This window comes from Oncorhynchus mykiss, chromosome 5 (genome assembly GCF_013265735.2).
Source record: "Oncorhynchus mykiss isolate Arlee chromosome 5, USDA_OmykA_1.1, whole genome shotgun sequence".
NCBI classification, from domain to species: Eukaryota; Metazoa; Chordata; class Actinopteri; order Salmoniformes; family Salmonidae; genus Oncorhynchus; species Oncorhynchus mykiss.
This window is the reverse complement of record NC_048569.1, coordinates 10,261,290-10,282,341: the sequence shown is the minus strand read 5'-3', so window position 1 is coordinate 10,282,341 and position 21,052 is coordinate 10,261,290. Positions and strand designations below refer to the sequence as shown.

General features: G+C 44.8%; 1 protein-coding gene across 1 annotated transcript; it reads right to left on the bottom strand.

Moving 5' to 3' along the window:
• Positions 1 to 991: 991 nt before the first annotated feature.
• ankrd55 (ankyrin repeat domain 55) lies at positions 992 to 19,637 on the bottom strand. The gene is made up of 11 exons (XM_036976750.1): positions 19,130 to 19,637; positions 15,447 to 15,566; positions 14,173 to 14,303; positions 12,970 to 13,079; positions 9,321 to 9,381; positions 8,826 to 8,954; positions 6,201 to 6,385; positions 5,519 to 5,686; positions 4,158 to 5,254; positions 3,540 to 3,641; positions 992 to 2,675 (listed from the first exon to the last, which is right to left on the bottom strand). The coding sequence occupies exons 1-11, from the start codon at positions 19,167 to 19,169 to the stop codon at positions 2,389 to 2,391; spliced, it is 2,430 nt and encodes an 809-aa protein (XP_036832645.1). The 5' UTR covers positions 19,170 to 19,637; the 3' UTR covers positions 992 to 2,388.
• Between the last annotated feature and the right edge of the window lie 1,415 nt (positions 19,638 to 21,052).

Below are 21,052 nucleotides of genomic sequence, written 5' to 3'. Positions count from 1 at the left end.
GTTCGTAATAGATTTTAGTTTTGGAAACTATATTGAAATCTAATGTTTCATCAATGCGAAAAGTATCATAATGTTGGCCAAAATCCATATTTGCGCCATTTTCTCATACTGGGCTTCCTCTCATCAAATCTAATAAAATGTTATTTGTCACAAGCGTCTAATACAACAGGAGGAGTAGACCTTACCTTGAAATGCTTACTTACAAGCCCTGCACCAACAATCCAGTTCAAGAAATAAGAGTTCCTAAATTCAGAGCATTGTTAGATTGTCCGTTAATCAATTCAGAGCGATTCGCTCTCGAACCGTTCAGAGCGATTCGCTCTCGGACCGTTCAGAGCGATTCGCTCTCGGACCGTTCAGAGCGATTCGCTCTCGGACCGTTCAGAGCGATTCGCTCTCAGCCTGTTCAGAGTAACGGTTCAGAGCGATTCGCTCTAGGACCGTTCAGAGCGACGGGTTCAGAGCGACGGGTTCAGAGCGCACACTGGACGCTCTGGATGAGGGGTTGATCCGAGCGTTCTGACCTCAACTGCAGTCAAGAAACCAAGTTAACTGGCTAAAGTTAGCTAGCTTGCTAAGCTACTTCCAGACACAATTGAGAGAACACTTCACTCTGACCATTTTACTCACCCTAGCAGAGCTGGGCAGGCTGTTTTCATGTTATCCAGAGCGTTGGTGATTGTAACTGTGCTGCTGGCAACAATTTAATGACGCTTTTTTGCCAAGGTTACTGACACCGGGCATATTCAACGGGTGTCAGGCGTTCGTAAATTCATCAGTTATTCAGCGCTGTGGCACATTCAGCCGAGAGTGCTCTGAAATCGGAGTAGACAGTCAGGGTGAATTTACGAATGCACCCTTATACATCAGGTGAAATATGTGGCTCATTGTTAAATCTGGGATTATTGGTTGGATGGTTCGAGCCCTGAATGCTGATTGGCTGAAAGCCATGGTATATATCAGACAGTATATATGACAAAACATTTATTTTTACTGCTCTAATTGGGTTGGTAACCAGGTTATAATAGCAGTAAAGCACCTCTGGGGTTTGTGATATTTGATATATGGCCATATACCAGGCCTTATTGCTTAGTTATACCCCAGGACATGACCACCCACGGAGCCTAGCTTGACTTGTTTGTCTGTGGCTGTATGTAGGCTACCTGACACTACAAGCTCCACAACAAGCACTCTTATGTTTTTTTGTTTAATTACTATGCTAACAGAGAACAGAGGAAGCTATACCATGGAACATTTAATGCATTACGTGATTTCAAACCTTTTTCCTTTTTTCCCCCTTAACGAACGACAAACATCAACAAACCAAAGAGGAATAGTCACATACAAAACAGCATACATACAAATGTTTTACATTGGCAGGAATCCTACACATACAAATCATATTCATTAATAATACTACAGGTTTTAATGAACTTCTTTTGTAATGCCCCCCCTTGTTGACTATCCGACCTGAAGATCACTGATGTCATGATTTGACCTCCGAGTACCCAGTTGTCTTATAAGCACCGTGAATGTGACCAGGGACCAACTACTGTGTGCTCAGGTCTCCTGCCACAACAACATTGTAGCAGTCCACTGAGCTAAAGCCTATGGCTATAAGCTTGGGGGGAGTCTTCAGATCTCAGTAGTAAGTCTATGTCACTACACTACCACCGTGAACATGCTTGCTTTTCCTGCCCCATCCCCTTCCACTCCCACATACTCAGACCTCCCGAGTGGTTACAGTAGTGATAATGGTCAACATAGATCTCGGCCCTAGCGCCAGGACGGAGAAAACATACATGAAAGGGGAATAAATTAAAAACATATTAAAAGAGGTGCAGTCAGACCAGTAATAGTGGAGGATCGTGGACATTTCCTGTATGGTGATCAGGAATGGATCAATAAGTTGATCATGCATCATGCAAATGTGCCTCGTCTCCTTCACACAACTGAAAAATATCCTAACGCAAGCCAAAAATAACAAAAATGTCATATATTTTATTCATTTAGCGAAACAGTCACATGACAACCTCCACATAAAGTCTCAATTTCAAAGTGTAAGATAATCAAACAGTACACAGTGCATGCCTTGAATTGTGGAATTTCCACCACTAAGTACAGTATAAACGTGTAAAAATAGGATGCTGTTTATTAACAAAGTCTTGAGCAATTTACTGTGGCATACAGTAGAGTTCCTCTTGATGAATTTAGTCCGTTTTTACACTCAGGGACAATTATTATTATTTTTTTTACACTTAGGGACAAATTTCATTCAAAATTCCACAGAAAATATCCTGCTGTTAGCTAACCCAGCCAAGTCCAGTTTCCAATCAGGTCCACTCCACCACATATCTCCCCAAGCCTCCAATGAGCTATGCGGTTGCATCAGGTTCTGTTGTCCAGTTTACTGAGGGTGTCTATTTTGGGTTGGCCCACAGTGGGGCTGTATTTCCTCTGGGATGGGATGGCAGGGAGCACCTGCACGCTCCTCAGAGGGTCTCCATTCAGCATGGGCAGGAAGGAGCACAAGGACAGGCTTTGGGGGATCCCTGGCCTCTGGGTCTTGGAGATCACTGGCGGCGGGAGACCCCCTTGTCCCCGACAAAGAGTGTTGAGAGGCAGGGACTTGGACTTCCTCACCCCTTTAGAGACTTGGTCTGGTGGCAAGGAGACTGCAGAGGGAAAAGCTTGTAAAGTGTTTGGTGATGTGTTGGCAATCATTTCTACAAGAAGGCCTAGAATAATCTTCTTTGCATCCTCAATTAGCTTTTTTTGGGGGGGGGGGGGTTAGTGCGCACTGCTCCCGGCCCGCCACAGGAGTTGCTGGTGCGCAATGAGACAAGCATATCCCTACCGGTCAAACCCTCCCTAACCCGGACGACGCTAGGCCAATTGTGCGTCGCCCCACGGACCTCCCGGTCGCGGCCGGTTACGGCAGAGCCTGGGCGCGAACCCAGAATCTCTGGTGGCACAGCTGACGCTGCCCTTAACCACTGCGCCACCCGGGAGGCTCATCAATTTGCTATCTATATTAAGAGGACGCACCTCCACTTCTCAACATTTGGACATATTTCCTGTGCACTGAATGTTACTCTGCCACTCTGGAGGGGAACAGGGCGGCAGGGTAACCTAGTGGACTGTGGACTAGAAACCGGAAGGTTGCAAGTTCAAACCCCCTGAGCTGACAAGGTACAACTGCCCCTGAACAGGCAGTTAACCCACTGTTCCTAGGCCGTCATTGAAAATAAGAATTTGTTCTTAACTGACTTGCCTAGTTAAATAAAGATAAAATAGAATACTGCCTCAAGACTTGACCCAGAGTGTCACAAAAGCTATGTGTAACTTCTAGTAGCTGGCTATGCTGAAATTGTAGTGGAACATGTTGTATAGATTGCGATGCAGTGATGCTAAGATATGACAATACATCCCCAAGGACATTTCCCTTACAGAATATAACATCAATCTTTGTAGTTTTAGCACAGAAAGGAATCGAATTCATGCATGCATTCAGAGCTCTGAAGTTTTCAAGGACTTACACCGGTGTGTACAGTGGTCACGAATGGGGGCCAAGCAGTTCCGTGTTAGTGCAGTCTCCCTCATGTTTAACCTGTCCAGAGTTAGCAGGTGTGTATTTGGAGCTGTGGTGAAGAGAAGTACATAATGTTATTAGCATGCACTTGGATGCATACATTGTGTTGATGTAAAGCAGAAGTTACGTTCCCTTGTTGAGAAGAATCATCAAAACTCAACTGCATAGAACTTCAAACGTTTTCTCATGCGTCACTTCCTTGCTATTTTAGGCAAGAAAAACGGTTAGGGCTACTGGTTTTGAATCAAATCGGACTCAGGGTGTGAACAGTGAAGTCAAGTGCAGCTATCTACTGTATATTATTTTAGCAGGATGTGGCTTTTTTGCTAACTGCTGCTTAGCTCTGGTGAAAGGACAGTGAGATGACTCACTTGATAACTCATGAGAATGCACCACAAGTTTTTATGTTTCAGTTAGTCACACATCCCCTCTGCTAAACCAGAGACTGTTAGCCTCTCCTTTTTGTGAAAAACTCGACCCATCTTACCTTGTGAAATACTTAACTCATCCCACCTTGTGAAAAACTCAACCCATCCTACCTTGTGAAAGACTCAAGTAATAATACCTTGTTCGTTCTTCTGTATGTATGGGGCTTGGTGTGGGCAGATGACATCAGTAGGTCCATAAGTCTCATGGTACAGTTTGTCCAACAGCCTTTCTGGTGGGGGTGATATCCAGGATTTGTGGGCCAAAATGGACTGATTGGCCTCGGTCTTCCAGGAATGACTGACCAACGCTTGTCCCTTCGGCCTGCTGTCAAATAAGTCATGCTCACTCTTGCTTTTCTGAGAACGGTGTGCAAAGTGGTTGACCATTGGCCTCGTGGCTTGACTCTGCTCCACAGCACTCTGGGAGATGGCCAACAAAGACGTGCCCAGATTGATGGGCGGAAGGCTTTGCGTCCGTATAGGAGGCAGTCCCTTGTAGTCCTTCGCCGTTCGGATGTCGAGTGGATTGAGTTTCTGCGCTGCTTCGATCGAAGGCCGTTTCCTGACTTTGGAGCGTTCGTTTTCAAGCTCCTTGGCTGAAGAGGAGTCAGCCAGACAATCAAACATGGTGATGATGTCATCCACCTCTGAGGTCTCCTCCCTCAGGTGTCCGTCGCGGCCCAGCTCTCTCTGGCGGGTGGTGTAGTGCTCCTTCCTCTTGCAAGAGAAAATCTGGTTGAGCATGCGGAACTTGCCCTCCTTCTTCTGCGACGGGTCACTCCCCTGGGAAGACAGCTGGGATGGGTCACTCCCCTGAGAAGGCAGCTGGGATGGATCACTACCCTGGGAAGGCAGCTGGGATGGGTCACTCCCCTGAGAAGGCAGCTGGGATGGATCACTGCCCTGGGAAGGCAGCTGGGCTGGGTCACACCCCTGGGAAGGCAGCTGGGATGGATCACTGCCCTGGGAAGGCAGCTGGGATGGGTCACTCCCCTGGGAAGGCAGCTGGGATGGGTCACTGCCCTGGGAAGGCAGCTGGGATGGGTCACTCCCCTGGGAAGGCAGCTGGGATGGATCACTGCCCTGGGAAGGTAGCTGGGATGGATCACTGCCCTGGGAAGGTAGCTGGGTTGGATCACTCCCCTGGGAAGGCAGCTGGGATGGGTTACTGCCCTGGGAAGGCAGCTGGGATGGATCACTGCCCTGGGAAGGCAGCTTTCTGGCTGAATTGGATCTGTAGGCAATCAATCAATGAGACCATGAAGTCTTATTCACAACTCTGGTTTAAAATGGATGGCAGGCATTTTCTTTTCCAATTGATTTTTGGCTTTACTAATCTGCAAATAATCGACATGTCCGACTGCACACAGAATTATTGCATGGCCTTTCCACTTGTAATTAATGGAAACTAGACACACACACACACACACACACACACACACACACACACACACACACACACACACACACACACACACGGAATGCAGCGTTATTCAACCTGTTGTCAGCTGAGAGGAGCTTGATGCAGGCAGTGTGGCCACAGTACATTGCATATGTGAGCGGTGTGTTCTCGTTGATGTCCCTGGGCCCTGTCTCCACCCCTAGTTGCAGTAAGGCCTGGACACAGTCCTCCTTCCCCGCTGCTGCCGCCCAATGAAGAGGGGTCCTGGAGGATGAACAGATCTTATTCAATCCACTGAATCAGCCTATCGTGAACGGTGAAGTTATTCATGATAAGTCAATGAATTTACCAACCAGTAATGGGAAATTCCACGGTGAAGTTATTCATGATAAGTCAATGAATTTACCAACCAGTAATGGGAAATTCCACGGTGAAGTTACTCATGATAAGTCAATGAATTTACCAACCAGTAATGGGAAATTCCACGGTGAAGTTATTCATGATAAGTCAATGAATTTACCAACCAGTAATGGGAAATTCCACGGTAACAGAATGACGGCACAAACAGCACAAACCAAATTTTGCATCTGCACTGTTCTTCAAGTAAATGCATTTTTGCAAAATGTTCAGTGGAAATTGTTAAAAGTAGTCCTTGTGTATGGAGATTTATGAATTGTTTAACATTTACAATCAATGTGTTTTTGTTTGACAAACAGAGACTGGAAACATAGACTGGTGGCACTTTCAAAGAAAACAATGTGCTGCCATTTTTGTTTACCGTTCGTCCACATCCAGGGCCTGCAGGTTAGTCTCGGCAAAGCGCGCCAACTCATAGAGGATGGCGCTGTATCCAGCGGCAGCGGCGATGTGCACGCAGGTCTTTCCGTTTTCGTCGTCGTAGTTGATGACCGAGGAGCCAAGGCTGTGCTCCAGGATGAGAGAACACATGAATCTGCTGCCACTCTGCCAGAGAGAGAGAGAGAGAGACAGAGAGAGAGAGAGAGAGAGAGACAGAGAGAGAGACAGAGAGAGAGAGAGAGAGAGAGACAGAGAGACAGAGAGAGAGACAGAGAGAGAGAGACAGAGAGAGAGAATAATGATTAGAACAGCAGGGTTTTACATCCATTGAGTAAGACTGTGTTAGCTGCAGGGAGCTAAGGCAAGTCTTCAGGTCTCAGGCAAGGTTACTCATCAACGCAAGCATGGTTCACTGAACCACCTCTGTTTCATACAAAGGCCTGATTTGCACTCAGAACAAAAAATCAAATGACTTAAGTGTGTAATGAAGATATGTATTGGTTTTGTTAATGCAACAGTGCAGGGGAAGTTACAGTAGATGTGTGCTGACTGAGGAATAGGTCCCTGCAGTCCATTTAACCTTATTCATTGTGATCAAAAAGGCTAAACTCATCCTAGATCAGCATTTCAACTTTGAGACACTTGATACATACAGCCTCTGACCATCACTGCTATGAATGATTGCAGTGACATTAACAACCTAATTATGTGGCAAATTGACAAAGCTGACTAAGACAACTCTGACCACATTATAGAATGTGTTGCAGTGTTCTGTCCCACCAGACAGACTTCTTCATTTCAGACTATTTTGGGATTCACATGTCACAATATTGGCCAGGTGGCGGCACTGGTATCCTCAATGGGAAACAAATGACATAAAACAGAACTAATGCATGATCACTGCATGGTTGCTCAGATGTGTGAGTCTAGGAGTGGATTTATCTTCAATGTATGTAATGCACATGTACCCGCAAGCTTTCAAATCTACTCGTGTAGAAGCTTTAGAACTACAATATGTAGAGTAAAAGCTTTCAGCCAATGTGGTTTCATACATGGCGGATTATTGCAAACCTCGAATGAAGCCAGAAATAATTAACAGTCAGTAACGAAACTAAAACGGGTCAACAAATAAATGAATACAGTGACCAGCAAAAGTATTAGGACAGTGACACCTTCTGTGTGTCATTTTGAAATTATACCACGACTACGAGGTTAAAGTGCACACTGTCAGCTTTCATTTGAGGGTATTTTCATCCATATCGAGTGAACCGTTTAGAAATTACAGCACTTTTTGTTAAGTCACCCATTTTAGGGGACCAAGTATTGGGACAAGTTCACTTGTATGTGTATTAAAATAGACAAAAATGTCGTATTTGGTTCCATATTCCTAACACACAATAATTACATCAAGCTTGGGACTCTACAAACTTGTTGGATGCATTTGCTGTTTGTTTTGGTTGTGTTTCAGATTATTTTGTAATTAAGAATAGAATGTTACTTAACACTTCTACATTATTGTGGATGCTACCATGATTATGGATAGTCCTGAATGAATCTTGAATAAGGATTAGTGAGAAAGTTACAGAGCCATTAATATCATACCCCCCCCCCCCCCCCCAAAAAAAAAAATGCTAACCTCCCCTGTTATTGTAATGGTGAGAGGTTAGCATGTCTTGGGTATGATTTTTGTGCATCTGTAACATTCTACATACTACATTTAGCAGACGCCCTTTTCTAGAGCAACTTACAGCTAGTAAGGCATGCTCAAATGACAATCTCCAAAAGGCTTAATCTGTGTCTGGGAATCTGGCCCCTTAAAGGCCTTGTTCAAATCCCACAGTGGCAGTAAGTTTTCCCCTTTCTGCACTACCAAATGGAGGGCTGTCTCCTACCTGCACTGCCCAATGGAGGGCTGTCTCCTACCTGCACTGCCCAATGGAGGGCTGTCTCCTACCTGCACTGCCCAATGGAGGGCTGTCTCCTACTTGTACTGCCCAATGGAGGCCTCCTCCTACCTGCACTGCCCAATGGAGGGCTGTCTCCTACCTGCACTGCCCAATGGAGGGCTGTCTCCTACTTGCACTGTCCAATGGAGGGCTGTGTCCTACTTGCACTGTCCAATGGAGGGCTGTCTCCTACCTGCACTGCCCAATGGAGGGCTGTCTCCTACCTGCACTGCCCAATGGAGGGCTGTCTCCTACCTGCACTGCCCAAATGGAGGGCTGTCTCCTACCTGCAATGCACAATGGAGGGCTGTCTCCTACCTGCACTGCCGAATGGAGGGCTGTCTCCTACCTGCACTGCCCAATGGAGGGCTGTCTCCTACCTGCACTGCCCAATGGAGGGCTGTCTCCTACCTGCACTGCCCAATGGAGGGCTGTCTCCTACCTGCACTGCCCAATGGAGGGCTGTCTCCTATCTGCACTGCCCAATGGAGGGCTGCCTCCTACCTGCACTGCCCAATGGAGGGCTGTCTCCTACCTGCACTGCCCAATGGAGGGCTGTCTCCTACCTGCACTGCCCAATGGAGGGCTGTCTCCTACCTGCACTGCCCAATGGAGGGCTGTCTCCTACTTGCACTGCCCAATGGAGGGCTGTCTCCTACCTGCACTGCCCAATGGAGGGCTGTCTTGAAGTCCTTGTCCACCAGTGTGGGATCCGCCCCTTTCTGCAGGAGAGCCTGCACATGCTCAGGACGGTTGTGGAAAGATGCCCAATGAAGAGCAGTCATGCCCTACAGAGAACCAATGAGAATTGGTCGCAATGCAAACTAGACATAGCTTTCCAGAACACTGAATGTATTATCATCTTAGTTTATCACTCCTTCATGGTTTTACCTGAACACATCAACTTAAAACTAGGGCTTGGGCCTTTACCTTGTCAGGTGGTCAGAAAAACTCAAGGCCCTACTTGTGGTACATAACTGCGTAGATGGTAATTCATTCTCCATATTTAGGTCATTCATCATGCTTTCCCTCTCAGAGCTAGTAGAATGCCATTACATCAGGGAGAGGCTCTTTTTATATTATTTGCCATCCTGTCCCATGCCGGTACTGTGTATTCCCAGGTTACTATGGTCTCACTGTTACAGTTTTCATACCTCGTTGTCTTGGTGGTTGATTTCACACGCAGTCGATTGCTGCAGCAGGACTGCCATGAGTCTGCAAATCAAATCAAAGTTTGTGTTGCCAAAAGCTGCACAACGTGTATCAAGAGTAATGGTGCAGGTTTGATATTGACTACATTGCAGTCGGACTGCACAGAATCACAGATCTACACATCACCATAGCAACCAACCCAAATAACTATTCATTATGTGATCAAGGATATCGATTCTGCGCCTCGCCTTCAAACTGATCCTCTGAAACATGCTGTTATTCTGCACTAACTGATCCCCTGAAACATGCTGTTATGCTGCACTAACTGATCCCCTGAAACATGCTGTTATTCTGCACTAACTGATCCCCTGAAACATGCTGTTATGCTGCACTAACTGATCCCCTGAAACATGCTGTTATGCTGCACTAACTGATCCCCTGAAACATGCTGTTATTCTGCACTAACTGATCCTCTGAAACATGCTGTTATTCTGCACTAACTGATCCCCTGAAACATGCTGTTATTCTGCACTAACTGATCCCCTGAAACATGCTGTTATGCTGCACTAACTGATCCCCTGAAACATGCTGTTATTCTGCACTAACTGATCCCCTGAAACATGCTGTTATTCTGCACTAACTGATCCCCTGAAACATGATGTTATTCTGCACTAACTGATCCCCTGAAACATGCTGTTATTCTGCACTAACTGATCCCCTGAAACATGCTGTTATGCTGCACTAACTGATCCCCTGAAACATGCTGTTATTCTGCACTAACTGATCCCCTGAAACATGCTGTTATGCTGCACTAACTGATCCCCTGAAACATGCTGTTATTCTGCACTAACTGATCCCCTGAAACATGCTGTTATGCTGCACTAACTGATCCCCTGAAACATGCTGTTATGCTGCACTAACTGATCCCCTGAAACATGCTGTTATGCTGCACTAACTGATCCCCTGAAACATGCTGTTATGCTGCACTAACTGATCCCCTGAAACATGCTGTTATTCTGCACTAACTGATCCTCTGAAACATGCTGTTATTCTGCACTAACTGATCCCCTGAAACATGCTGTTATTCTGCACTAACTGATCCCCTGAAACATGCTGTTATGCTGCACTAACTGATCCCCTGAAACATGCTGTTATGCTGCACTAACTGATCCCCTGAAACATGCTGTTATGCTGCACTAACTGATCCCCTGAAACATGCTGTTATTCTGCACTAACTGATCCTCTGAAACATGCTGTTATTCTGCACTAACTGATCCCCTGAAACATGCTGTTATTCTGCACTAACTGATCCCCTGAAACATGCTGTTATGCTGCACTAACTGATCCCCTGAAACATGCTGTTATTCTGCACTAACTGATCCCCTGAAACATGCTGTTATGCTGCACTAACTGATCCCCTGAAACATGCTGTTATTCTGCACTAACTGATCCCCTGAAACATGCTGTTATGCTGCACTAACTGATCCCCTGAAACATGCTGTTATTCTGCACTAACTGATCCCCTGAAACATGCTGTTATGCTGCACTAACTGATCCCCTGAAACATGCTGTTATTCTGCACTAATTGATCCCCTGAAACACGCTGTTATTCTGCACTAACTGATCCCCTGAAACATGCTGTTATTCTGCACTAACTGATCCCCTGAAACATGCTGTTATTCTGCACTAACTGATCCCCTGAAACATGCTGTTATTCTGCACTAACTGATCCCCTGAAACATGCTGTTATTCTGCACTAACTGATCCCCTGAAACATGCTGTTATGCTGCACTAACTGATCCCCTGAAACATGCTGTTATTCTGCACTAACTGATCCCCTGAAACATGCTGTTATTCTGCACTAACTGATCCCCTGAAACATGCTGTTATGCTGCACTAACTGATCCCCTGAAACATGCTGTTATTCTGCACTAACTGATCCCCTGAAACATGCTGTTATTCTGCACTAACTGATCCCCTGAAACATGCTGTTATTCTGCACTAACTGATCCCCTGAAACATGCTGTTATTCTGCACTAACTGATCCCCTGAAACATGCTGTTATTCTGCACTAACTGATCCCCTGAAACATGCTGTTATTCTGCACTAACTGATCCCCTGAAACATGCTGTTATGCTGCACTAACTGATCCCCTGAAACATGCTGTTATTCTGCACTAACTGATCCCCTGAAACATGCTGTTATTCTGCACTAACTGATCCCCTGAAACATGCTGTTATTCTGCACTAACTGATCCCCTGAAACATGCTGTTATGCTGCACTAACTGATCCCCTGAAACATGCTGTTATGCTGCACTAACTGATCCCCTGAAACATGCCGTTATGCTGCACTAACTGATCCCCTGAAACATGCTGTTATTCTGCACTAACTGATCCCCTGAAACATGCTGTTATGCTGCACTAACTGATCCCCTGAAACATGCTGTTATGCTGCACTAACTGGCTCACATGGAGGGATTGCAAACATGGTACTAATAGGAGTGTCCAAATGCTACAGACTTATATTTTGTTGTTCAGTCTCGGCTGTGGAGTTGAGGGTAAGTTACTAAGCTACGCCTCTGCTGTTATCAAGTCCGGCAGCTAATAGCTTTGCCAGATGGCTTGGGAGAGAAAGGAAGCAGGACGAGAGAAAGTGCCTCTGTTGTTGTTGTCGACCAGATGCAGCACTGGGCTGCTGGATCCAAATCGACAGACCCTGTCTTCCCACATTCAGAGAGAGTGAGCGAGATAAGGGAGAGAGAGAGAGAGAGAGAGAGAGAGAGAGAGAGAGAGAGAGAGAGAGAGAGAGTGAGCGAGATAAGGGTTGGAGAGAGAGAGAGAGAGAGAGAGAGATAGAGAGAGAGAGAGAGGGAGGGAGGGAGGGAAAAGCGAGAGTGGGGGGAGGGAGTGAGAGAAAGAGAGCGAGAGAGCGAGGGAGGGAGAGAGAGAGAGAGAGAGACCACTGGAGCAGCTGCTGCTGCCTTAGCATATCAAGCAAAGGTCTGTGGTCGCTATGGGGACTGCACATACATACACACACCCTGGTAAACCAGGCTTTCCTGTTCCAGTAAATAAGCTACTTAACTTGCAGCAGTCACTGAGCCATTAGCCTTCTTTTATGTATACAACATGTTCAGTGTAACATGGAGACTGAGTGCTTATTGATACCATCTGTGGGTAATTTTACAGAGGTGGACTTTATATTTCCTGAACTGGATGCTTGCTAACGCACTTGTTGTTCAGCATCTTTTATGCCGTGATTACGCCTATGACTCATTTCTCCAACGGTTTCTTCTAACACCATTGTTTTCAATGCCTACAGATGTAGGATCTTAATTTGATCTGAGATCTTTTGTTGCTGAGAATGTTCATGCAAAGTAGGAAATACAAACTTGTAGTGTATTTGGGTTTTTAAAAGGATTCTGAAGTTTGTAATTTCCACTTTAACATTTCTGATCTGATTTGCCCTCACGAAAAATGTACCTACCCCTACAAAAAATGTCCATAATTATAATCCACGTAATAATTCCCATTTCCTGTTGCTGCAGGATCATTTTCCTGCTTTAACAAATTGGATTAAATTAAGATCCTACATCTGTACTCTATAGTCAGTATAATAGCTACACGTTAAACATGTATTAAATGAATTACTTGAGGTCGATCTCAGCGGTCGCTGCGTGAAGAGGCAGGCGACCATTTTTATCGGGGATGTTTTGCTTGGCTCCATTTCGCAGCAAACACACGCAGCCTTCGAGCCACCCCTTTAAAAAACAAACAAAAATGGAGGTTATCAAGGCACTTCTGTTTTTTTATGACAGAAACATGTGACTTTTTGAAAGTGCCGCTCAAAGACAATGCACAAAGGATTTAGTTTTAAAAAGAAAACAATTGTTTCTGACAATTTTGCAATGCACTCTGTAAAAGCTTCCAGTCAACTACTTGGATGGTCGTTGTTCAGTACAGTTTAGACTCTAACCTCATAGGAAATGAATCATACTCCTGACTATTAGGATGGCAAACATAGGGTCCGCTTCCAATACCTTGAAAGTACATCCTTCCCTTTTAAGTAATGAATCACTGATGTGTCTGGATTGCTTTCACTAGTCAACTGTGTCATGTTAGATTGTTGATGGTGTAACGGCCGTTGGTGGAAGAAGGTGAGGACCAAGGTGCAGCGTGGTACGTGTTCATATTGTTTATTCGAAACTGAACACTAAAATGCAAAACAACAAAGAGAACAACCGAAACAGTTCTGTCTGGTGCTGACACAAAAACAGAAAGCAACTACCCACAAACACCAGGTGGGAAAAGGCAACCTAAGTATAGTTCTCAATCAGAGATAACGATAGACAGCTGCCTCTGATTGGGAACCATACCGGGCCAAACACATAGAAAAGTAAACACAGACAAACAACATAGAATGCCCACCCCAACTCACGCCCCGACCAAACCAAAATAGAGACATAAAAAAGGAACTAAGGTCAGGGCGTGACAGATGGAGGAAAGGAAGAAAGAAGAGGCATTTTCAAAGCATTCAAATGGGGCCCCAATGTAAAGTTATCTACCGATATGTCAGGTGCTGAACAGCCATATGTATTTGATGGTGGGGCCCCAATGTAAAGTTATCTACCGATATGTCAGGTGCTGAACAGCCATATGTATTTGATGATGTATTTGATATTTGATGAGATGAGATTGGAATGTCAGTATAATCAGTTTTGGACACAGAATTAAATAAAACACTTGCTATATCTATATAATAATAATTGTAGAAGCTTAACAAAAAATAGGGATTAAAAAAAAACGAGTGTGCGAGCAGGTGTTGTGTGTTGTGTGTTGTATATTGTTCGGTACCAGATATGTCGCTAGGGAGAGCGAAGTCCTTCCACAGGCATCCTGGGTATTGATGGAGGTACCCATCTTCAGCAGGAGTTTCACCGTGTCCACCTGCCTCCCCGACACCGCATGCATCAAAGGGGTGGAGCCTACAGCCAGAGAACATTAAACATATAGGTGCAATCTTTTATTTAATTTTTTTAAATATTTTTTTTACATTTTACCCCTTTTTCTCCCCAATTTCGTTGTATCCAATTCTTTTAGTAGCGACTATCTTGTCTCATCGCTACAACTCCCGTACGGGCTTGGGAGACACGAAGGTTGAAAGTCATGCGTCCTCCGATACACAACCCAACCAAGCCGCACTGCTTCTTAACACAGCGCGCATCCAACCCGGAAGCAAGCCGCACCAATATGTCGGAGGAAACACCGTGCACCTGGCAACCTTGGTTAGCGCGCACTGCGCCCGGCCCGCAGGAGACGCTGGTGCGCGATGAGACACGGATATCCCTACCGTCCAAACCCCCCCTAACCCAGACAACGCTAGGCCAATTGTGGGTCGCCCCACGGACCTCCCGGTCGGTTACGACAGAGCCTGGACGGGAACCCAGAGTCTCTGGTGGCACAGCTGGCGCTGCAGTACAGCGTCCTTAACCACTGCGCCAATATAGGTGCAATCTTAAAAGTAACTTCCTCTCCTTGCCTCCTGTCCTGAAACCATGATCCCAGAACAAGGCTCTGTAGCCATGCTGTACTGAACATCAAGAAGACAGTTATGATTCTGATGACTGAGAGATATCTGTTTCATTTGAAGCAATGTCTTCTTCTTTAGTTAATAAGATCAGCTGTCAGCATCCTACTGCATGACAGATGATCAGTGGGACGTTGGGAGCTTGTCACTAGTACACTTTGACATACTTAAGCCAAGTGAACTAATACAACTAATATACAGTAACATATATAAAAGCTTCATAAGCACTACATACAAGCGTCATAAGCACTACATACAGGCTTCATAAGTACTACAGTACATACAGGCTTCATAAGCACTACATACAGGCTTCATAAGTACTACAGTACATACAGGCTTCATAAGCACTACATACAGGCTTCATAAGTACTACAGTACATACAGGCTTCATAAGCACTTCATACAACTTTTTCCACGTGGAGGTTGGAGGATTCACAGATATCCTGCTTATTCCACCTTGATTCCAGGAATCTTCCAACCGTGATTTCTGGAAAAGCAGGGATTTTGGTTACCCGAGTTTTCCTACCCTAGCAGTTCATACCTTCACCATCACAGTACTCCAAAATGGAGGGATCCTCCCGTATGGTTGCTGTTAATGTGTTGACATCCCCATTGGCGGCTGCTTGGTAAACGACGTTCAGATCCACTTCTTCAGCAGAATCTATAGGAGCCAAGGATACAAATACAATGTGGTTATACAGTAAATATATCAATGTGGTTATACAGTACATATATCAATGTGGTTATATATATATAAATGTGGTTATACAGTACATATATCAATGTGGTTATACAGTACATATATCAATTTGGTTATACAGTAAATATATCAATGTGGTTATATATATCAATGTGATTATACAGTAAATATATCAATGTGGTTATATATATATATCAATGTGGTTATACAGTACATATATCAATGTGGTTATATATATCAATGTGGTTATACAGTACATATACAGTGGGGGAAAAAAGTATTTAGTCAGCCACCAATTGTGCAAGTTCTCCCACTTAAAAAGATGAAAGAGGCCTGTAATTTTCATCATAGGTACACTTCAACTATGACAGACAAAATGAGAAGGAAAAATCCAGAAAATCACATTGATGGATTTTTTATGAATTTATTTGCAAATTATGGTGGAAAATAAGTATTTGGTCACCTACAAACAAGCAACATTTCTGGCTCTCACAGACCTGTAACTTCTTCTTTAAGAGGCTCCTCTGTCCTCCACTCGTTACCTGTATTAATGGCACCTGTTTGAACTTGTTATCAGTATAAAAGACACCTGTCCACAACCTCAAACAGTCACACTCCAAACTCCACTATGGCCAAGACCAAAGAGCTGTCAAAGGACACCAGAAACAAAATTGTAGACCTGCACCAGGCTGGGAAGACTGCATCTGCAATAGGTAAGCAGCTTGGTTTGAAGAAATCAACTGTGGGAGCAATTATTAGGAAATGGAAGACATACAAGACCACTGATAATCTCCCTCGATCTGGGGTTGCATGGGGGTGGAAACATCATGCTTTGGGGCAGTTTTTCTGCAAAGGGACCAGGACGACTGATCCGTGTAAAGGAAAGAATGAATGGGACCATGTATCGTGAGATTTTGAGTGAAAACCTCCTTCCATCAGCAAGGGCATTGAAGATGAAACGTGGCTGGGTCTTTCAGCATGACAATGATCCCAAACACACCGCCCGGGCAACGAAGGAGTGGCTTCGTAAGAAGCATTTCAAGGTCCTGGAGTGGCAGGACATCCCTCCGTTAATATATTGAGGGAACCTTTCTTTTCTCATTGATTGATTAAGAGGGAATATATTATGCAATCCATCAAATCATTACATTGAAAGTCAGTCTTGGTGTTCCACTGACATGACACAATCTGGCTCAACCGCCATAACACAACCACAACACCCCAAATAAGGTGCCACCAACTTAATGTGCTCCACAACACAACCACAACCTGCACAACACAACCACAACGTCCGCAACACAACCACAACCTCCGCAACACAACCACACCACAACCACAACGTCCGCAACACAACAACACCACAACCTCCGCAACGCAACCACACCACAACCACAACGTCCGCAACACAACCATACCATAACCACAACGTCCGCAACACAACCACAACCTCCGCAACACAACTAGACCACAACCACAACCTCCGCAACACAACTAGACCACAACCACAACCACAACCTCCGCAACACAACTAGACCACAACCACAACCTCCGCAACACAACTAGACCACAACCACAAGCTCTGCAACACAACTAGACCACAACCACAACCTCCGCAACACAACTAGACCACAACCACAACCTCCGCAACACAACTAGACCACAACCACAACCTCCGCAACACAACTAGACCACAACCACAAGCTCTGCAACACAACTAGACCACAACCACAACCTCCGCAACACAACTAGACCACAACCACAACCTCCGCAACACAACTAGACCACAACCACAACCTCCGCAACACAACTAGACCACAACCACAAGCTCTGCAACACAACACAACTAGACCACAACCACAACCTCCGCAACACAACTAGACCACAACCACAACCTCCGCAACACAACTAGACCACAACCACAACCTCCGCAACACAACTAGACCACAACCTCCGCAACACAACTAGACCACAACCACAACCTCCGCAACACAACTAGACCACAACCACAAGCTTTGCAACACAACCACAACATCCGCAACACAACCACGCCACAACCACAACCTCCACAACCCAACCACACCACAACCACAACCTCTACAACACACCCACACCACAACCACAACATCCGCAACACAACCACAACATCCGCAACACAACCACAACATCCGCAACACAACCACACCACAACCACAACATCCGCAACACAACCACAACATCCGCAACACAACCACACCACAACCTCCACAACACAACCACACCACAACCTCCACAACACAACCATACCATAACCACAACATCCGCAACACAACCACGCCACAACCACAACCACAACCACAACCTTTACAACACAACCACACCACAACCACACCACAACCACACCATTCCTGATTCCACAGCCAATGTGTGCTACTCTTTCCTTGGCCCCAGGGTGTCATATTGACATTAGTCCATTTCAAATTGGAATTCCAATCAAAGAAATATGATTCATAGAAATATAAGGAGTAGAATGACTTACAAATGAGGGTTCCCCTAGATCTACTATATCTAACTAGGAAGATAAAATTGAGCTCTTGCTGGATAATCTTCCTGGACAGTTATTGTGAATGGGAATGCAGTCCTAGTTAAATAAAGGTGAAATAAAAAAATAAAAAAATAAAAATTGTGAATGGGAATGCAGTCCTAGTTATTGTGAATGGGATTGCAGTACCTAGTTATTGTGAATGGGATTGCAGTACCTAGTTATTGTGAATGGGATTGCAGTACCTAGTTATTGTGAATGGGATTGCAGTACCTAGTTATTGTGAATGGGATTGCAGTACCTAGTTATTGTGAATGGGAATGCAGTCCTAGTTATTGTGAATGGGAATGCAGTCCTAGTTATTGTGAATGGGATTGCAGTACCTAGTTATTGTGAATGGGAATGCAGTCCTAGTTATTGTGAATGGGAATGCAGTACCTAGTTATTGTGAATGGGATTGCAGTACCTAGTTATTGTGAATGGGATTGCAGTACCTAGTTATTGTGAATGGGATTGCAGTACCTAGTTATTGTGAATGGGATTGCAGTACCTCTCACTGCAAGATTTCCTCTAAACCGTGGTATATTCAATGTAGAATCCCCTTAGAGGGTTAAAAAAGGGTTTGCCACTTAGAGGTATAAAACCTTTTCATTTAAGACCACGCTTTATGGATAATGTCCCTTCATACTAGATCCCTGCACACTAGATCCCTTGACACTAGACCCCTTCACACTAGACCCCTTCACACTAGATCCCTTCACACTAGATCCCTACACGCTAGATCTTGTTAGCTAATCATCCCACACAACAGCCATAAACCCAGCATCTACTCATCATGATGCCAAAACCAAGTAGAGAGAACACAGCATTTCCATGGCAACAGCGGCAGCGACATCACTCCCCATCTCCCTCTCCCTCCCTCTCTCTCGCTCTCTCTCTCCCCTGTTCCAGTTCCTCTTCCTTATTGTGATATGTAACATCCAACACTGGTTGCCTGCTTGCTTACCTTTCTGCTGGTCAAACACAGATGACGCGCTGAACTCCATGGTCAAACTAAAACATCATCATCTGTCCAAAATCAACACTGAGACGAGAGACTAGAGAGGCACATATGCCTCTGTTGAAAACCTCCCTCACACTGTAGCCCAAGACATCGCTCATCTACTTCTCCTCCTCCTCTTCTCCCTCTTCTCTCACGTATTTTACTGCCTTGAAAAGGGTTACATTACCAATATAAATCCTCATCCATCCATCCCAGGAAAGAAGAGAGGAGAGAGAGAATAATTCCCCCAAGACAGTCTTGTGTTCCCCCTGTTTCTTGTTTCTTTTCCCCACTGAGGAGCGAGGGATAAACGGGAGGGATGGAGAAATCAATCATCCATTGTCAGAGACAGCACAGAGCAGAGTGGAGGTAAGGTGGAGGCTACAGCAGCAGCTTGCCTAGCCAGGCGATGGAGGAAGAGAGATGTACAGCATGAATGAAAAGATTCACGACTGGAGTCTCACTGAGCATGTGCAAGACAGAGAGTCAAAATGCAGCCTGCCGGTGGTGACTGGGGATGTTTTCATTGTGGAGCCACTGACAGACTGAGCGACACACTCCCAAGTCAGCCACACAGCTACCCAGGCTGCATTAGTATGCACCTGAACCACAAGGCCCCCTTCGAGAGGCTATTTTAAGGCCTCTATTCAGAGGCAGAGTGCTTGGCGTCTGCCAGTCGACAGACGCTAAGCACCAGGAAGTGTCCTTTGATAATGTTGTGTATACTAGATACTCACTGGATTTAAAAGAGCATTTGGTATTGACAGAATGAAAACGGGATCAAATCAAATAAAATGTTATCAGTCGCTTACACACATATTTTACAGATGTTTTCGCAGGTGCAGCGAAATGTTTATGTTTCCAGCTCCAACGTTGCAGTAATACCTAACAATATAAAAACAATACGGAACAAATCCCCAAAATTGAAAGAACTTAAGAAATATCAGAAGGAGTGATATCCGAGTCCGGGAGGAGTGAAAAGAAAGGGAAAATACATTTTCAATGTTTATTTTTTTCAAGTTGAAAAGCTTCTCTCAGCCAATACTCTTTAGGCAGCATAGGGAATGGGGGGGGGGGGGGGGGATATTCATGATTTTCTATGTTTCAACGTGTACGAAGAACAAAGTTCACAGTATAAAGGCGTGTGAGATAAATCTAGGACCCATGAGTTTGTTCTCAGTAAAAAACAATAGAGGTCCATGCTCTCATGAGAGACATATTTTCATTCCATTCATAATTATTGTGCTGCCGGTCACCATGGGAACCAGCAAGGAGGACTGTGGGAAGATTGCCTGGCTCCGCCTGGTTTCCAGGCTGACGTGTGAAAACAAAAATACCTCAAGGAATTCTCCTCAACATGTTCTCCTTTCATTATGCAAATGATATTCAATTAGGAGAATAGAATGTGTCGCTAATTGATATCATGGGAGTATTTAATTAATAAGCACCCCAGTTTGATCTGTAAATAAAAGTGTTATGAACATATTCAAATAGGGTTGCCAAACCTCCTGGTTAGGCAAGGAGTCTTCAAAAATAAATTTGTATTTTCTTATTGTCTAATTGAAATGTTGGACAATCCTACATTTTCACCTTAATAGATGAGCTGCATTCAATATCTTTAAATATAGGCCCTAAGTGAAAACTAACAGCAGTAGTTGCTGTGACTGAGACCTGGCTCGATGGGTCAATTGAGGAGGATGAGGTTGAGCTACCGGGTTATAGCATTCATAGAATTGGCTGCAACTGAAACAGTGGCGTCATGTGTGTTTTTACTAGGAATTATGTGTATTTTAACCCTCGTTCAGATCTAAGAATGGATGGTCTTGAGGTTGCATGGGTAGATGTACTTCTTCGTAAATATCGTCCTGTACTTGTTGGCCTCCTAAG

Coding starts and splice junctions, on each gene's coding strand:
- ankrd55 (XM_036976750.1), bottom strand. CDS start 19,169: ATGGAGTTCAGCGCGTCATCTGTGTTTGACCAGCAGAAAG. Junction 14,304..15,446: donor GGAGTACTGTGATGGTGAAG/GTATGAACTGCT, acceptor CTCTGGCTGTAG/GCTCCACCCCTTTGATGCAT. Junction 6,386..8,825: donor CCCTCCATTGGGCAGTGCAG/GTAGGAGACAGC, acceptor TCTCTCTGGCAG/AGTGGCAGCAGATTCATGTG.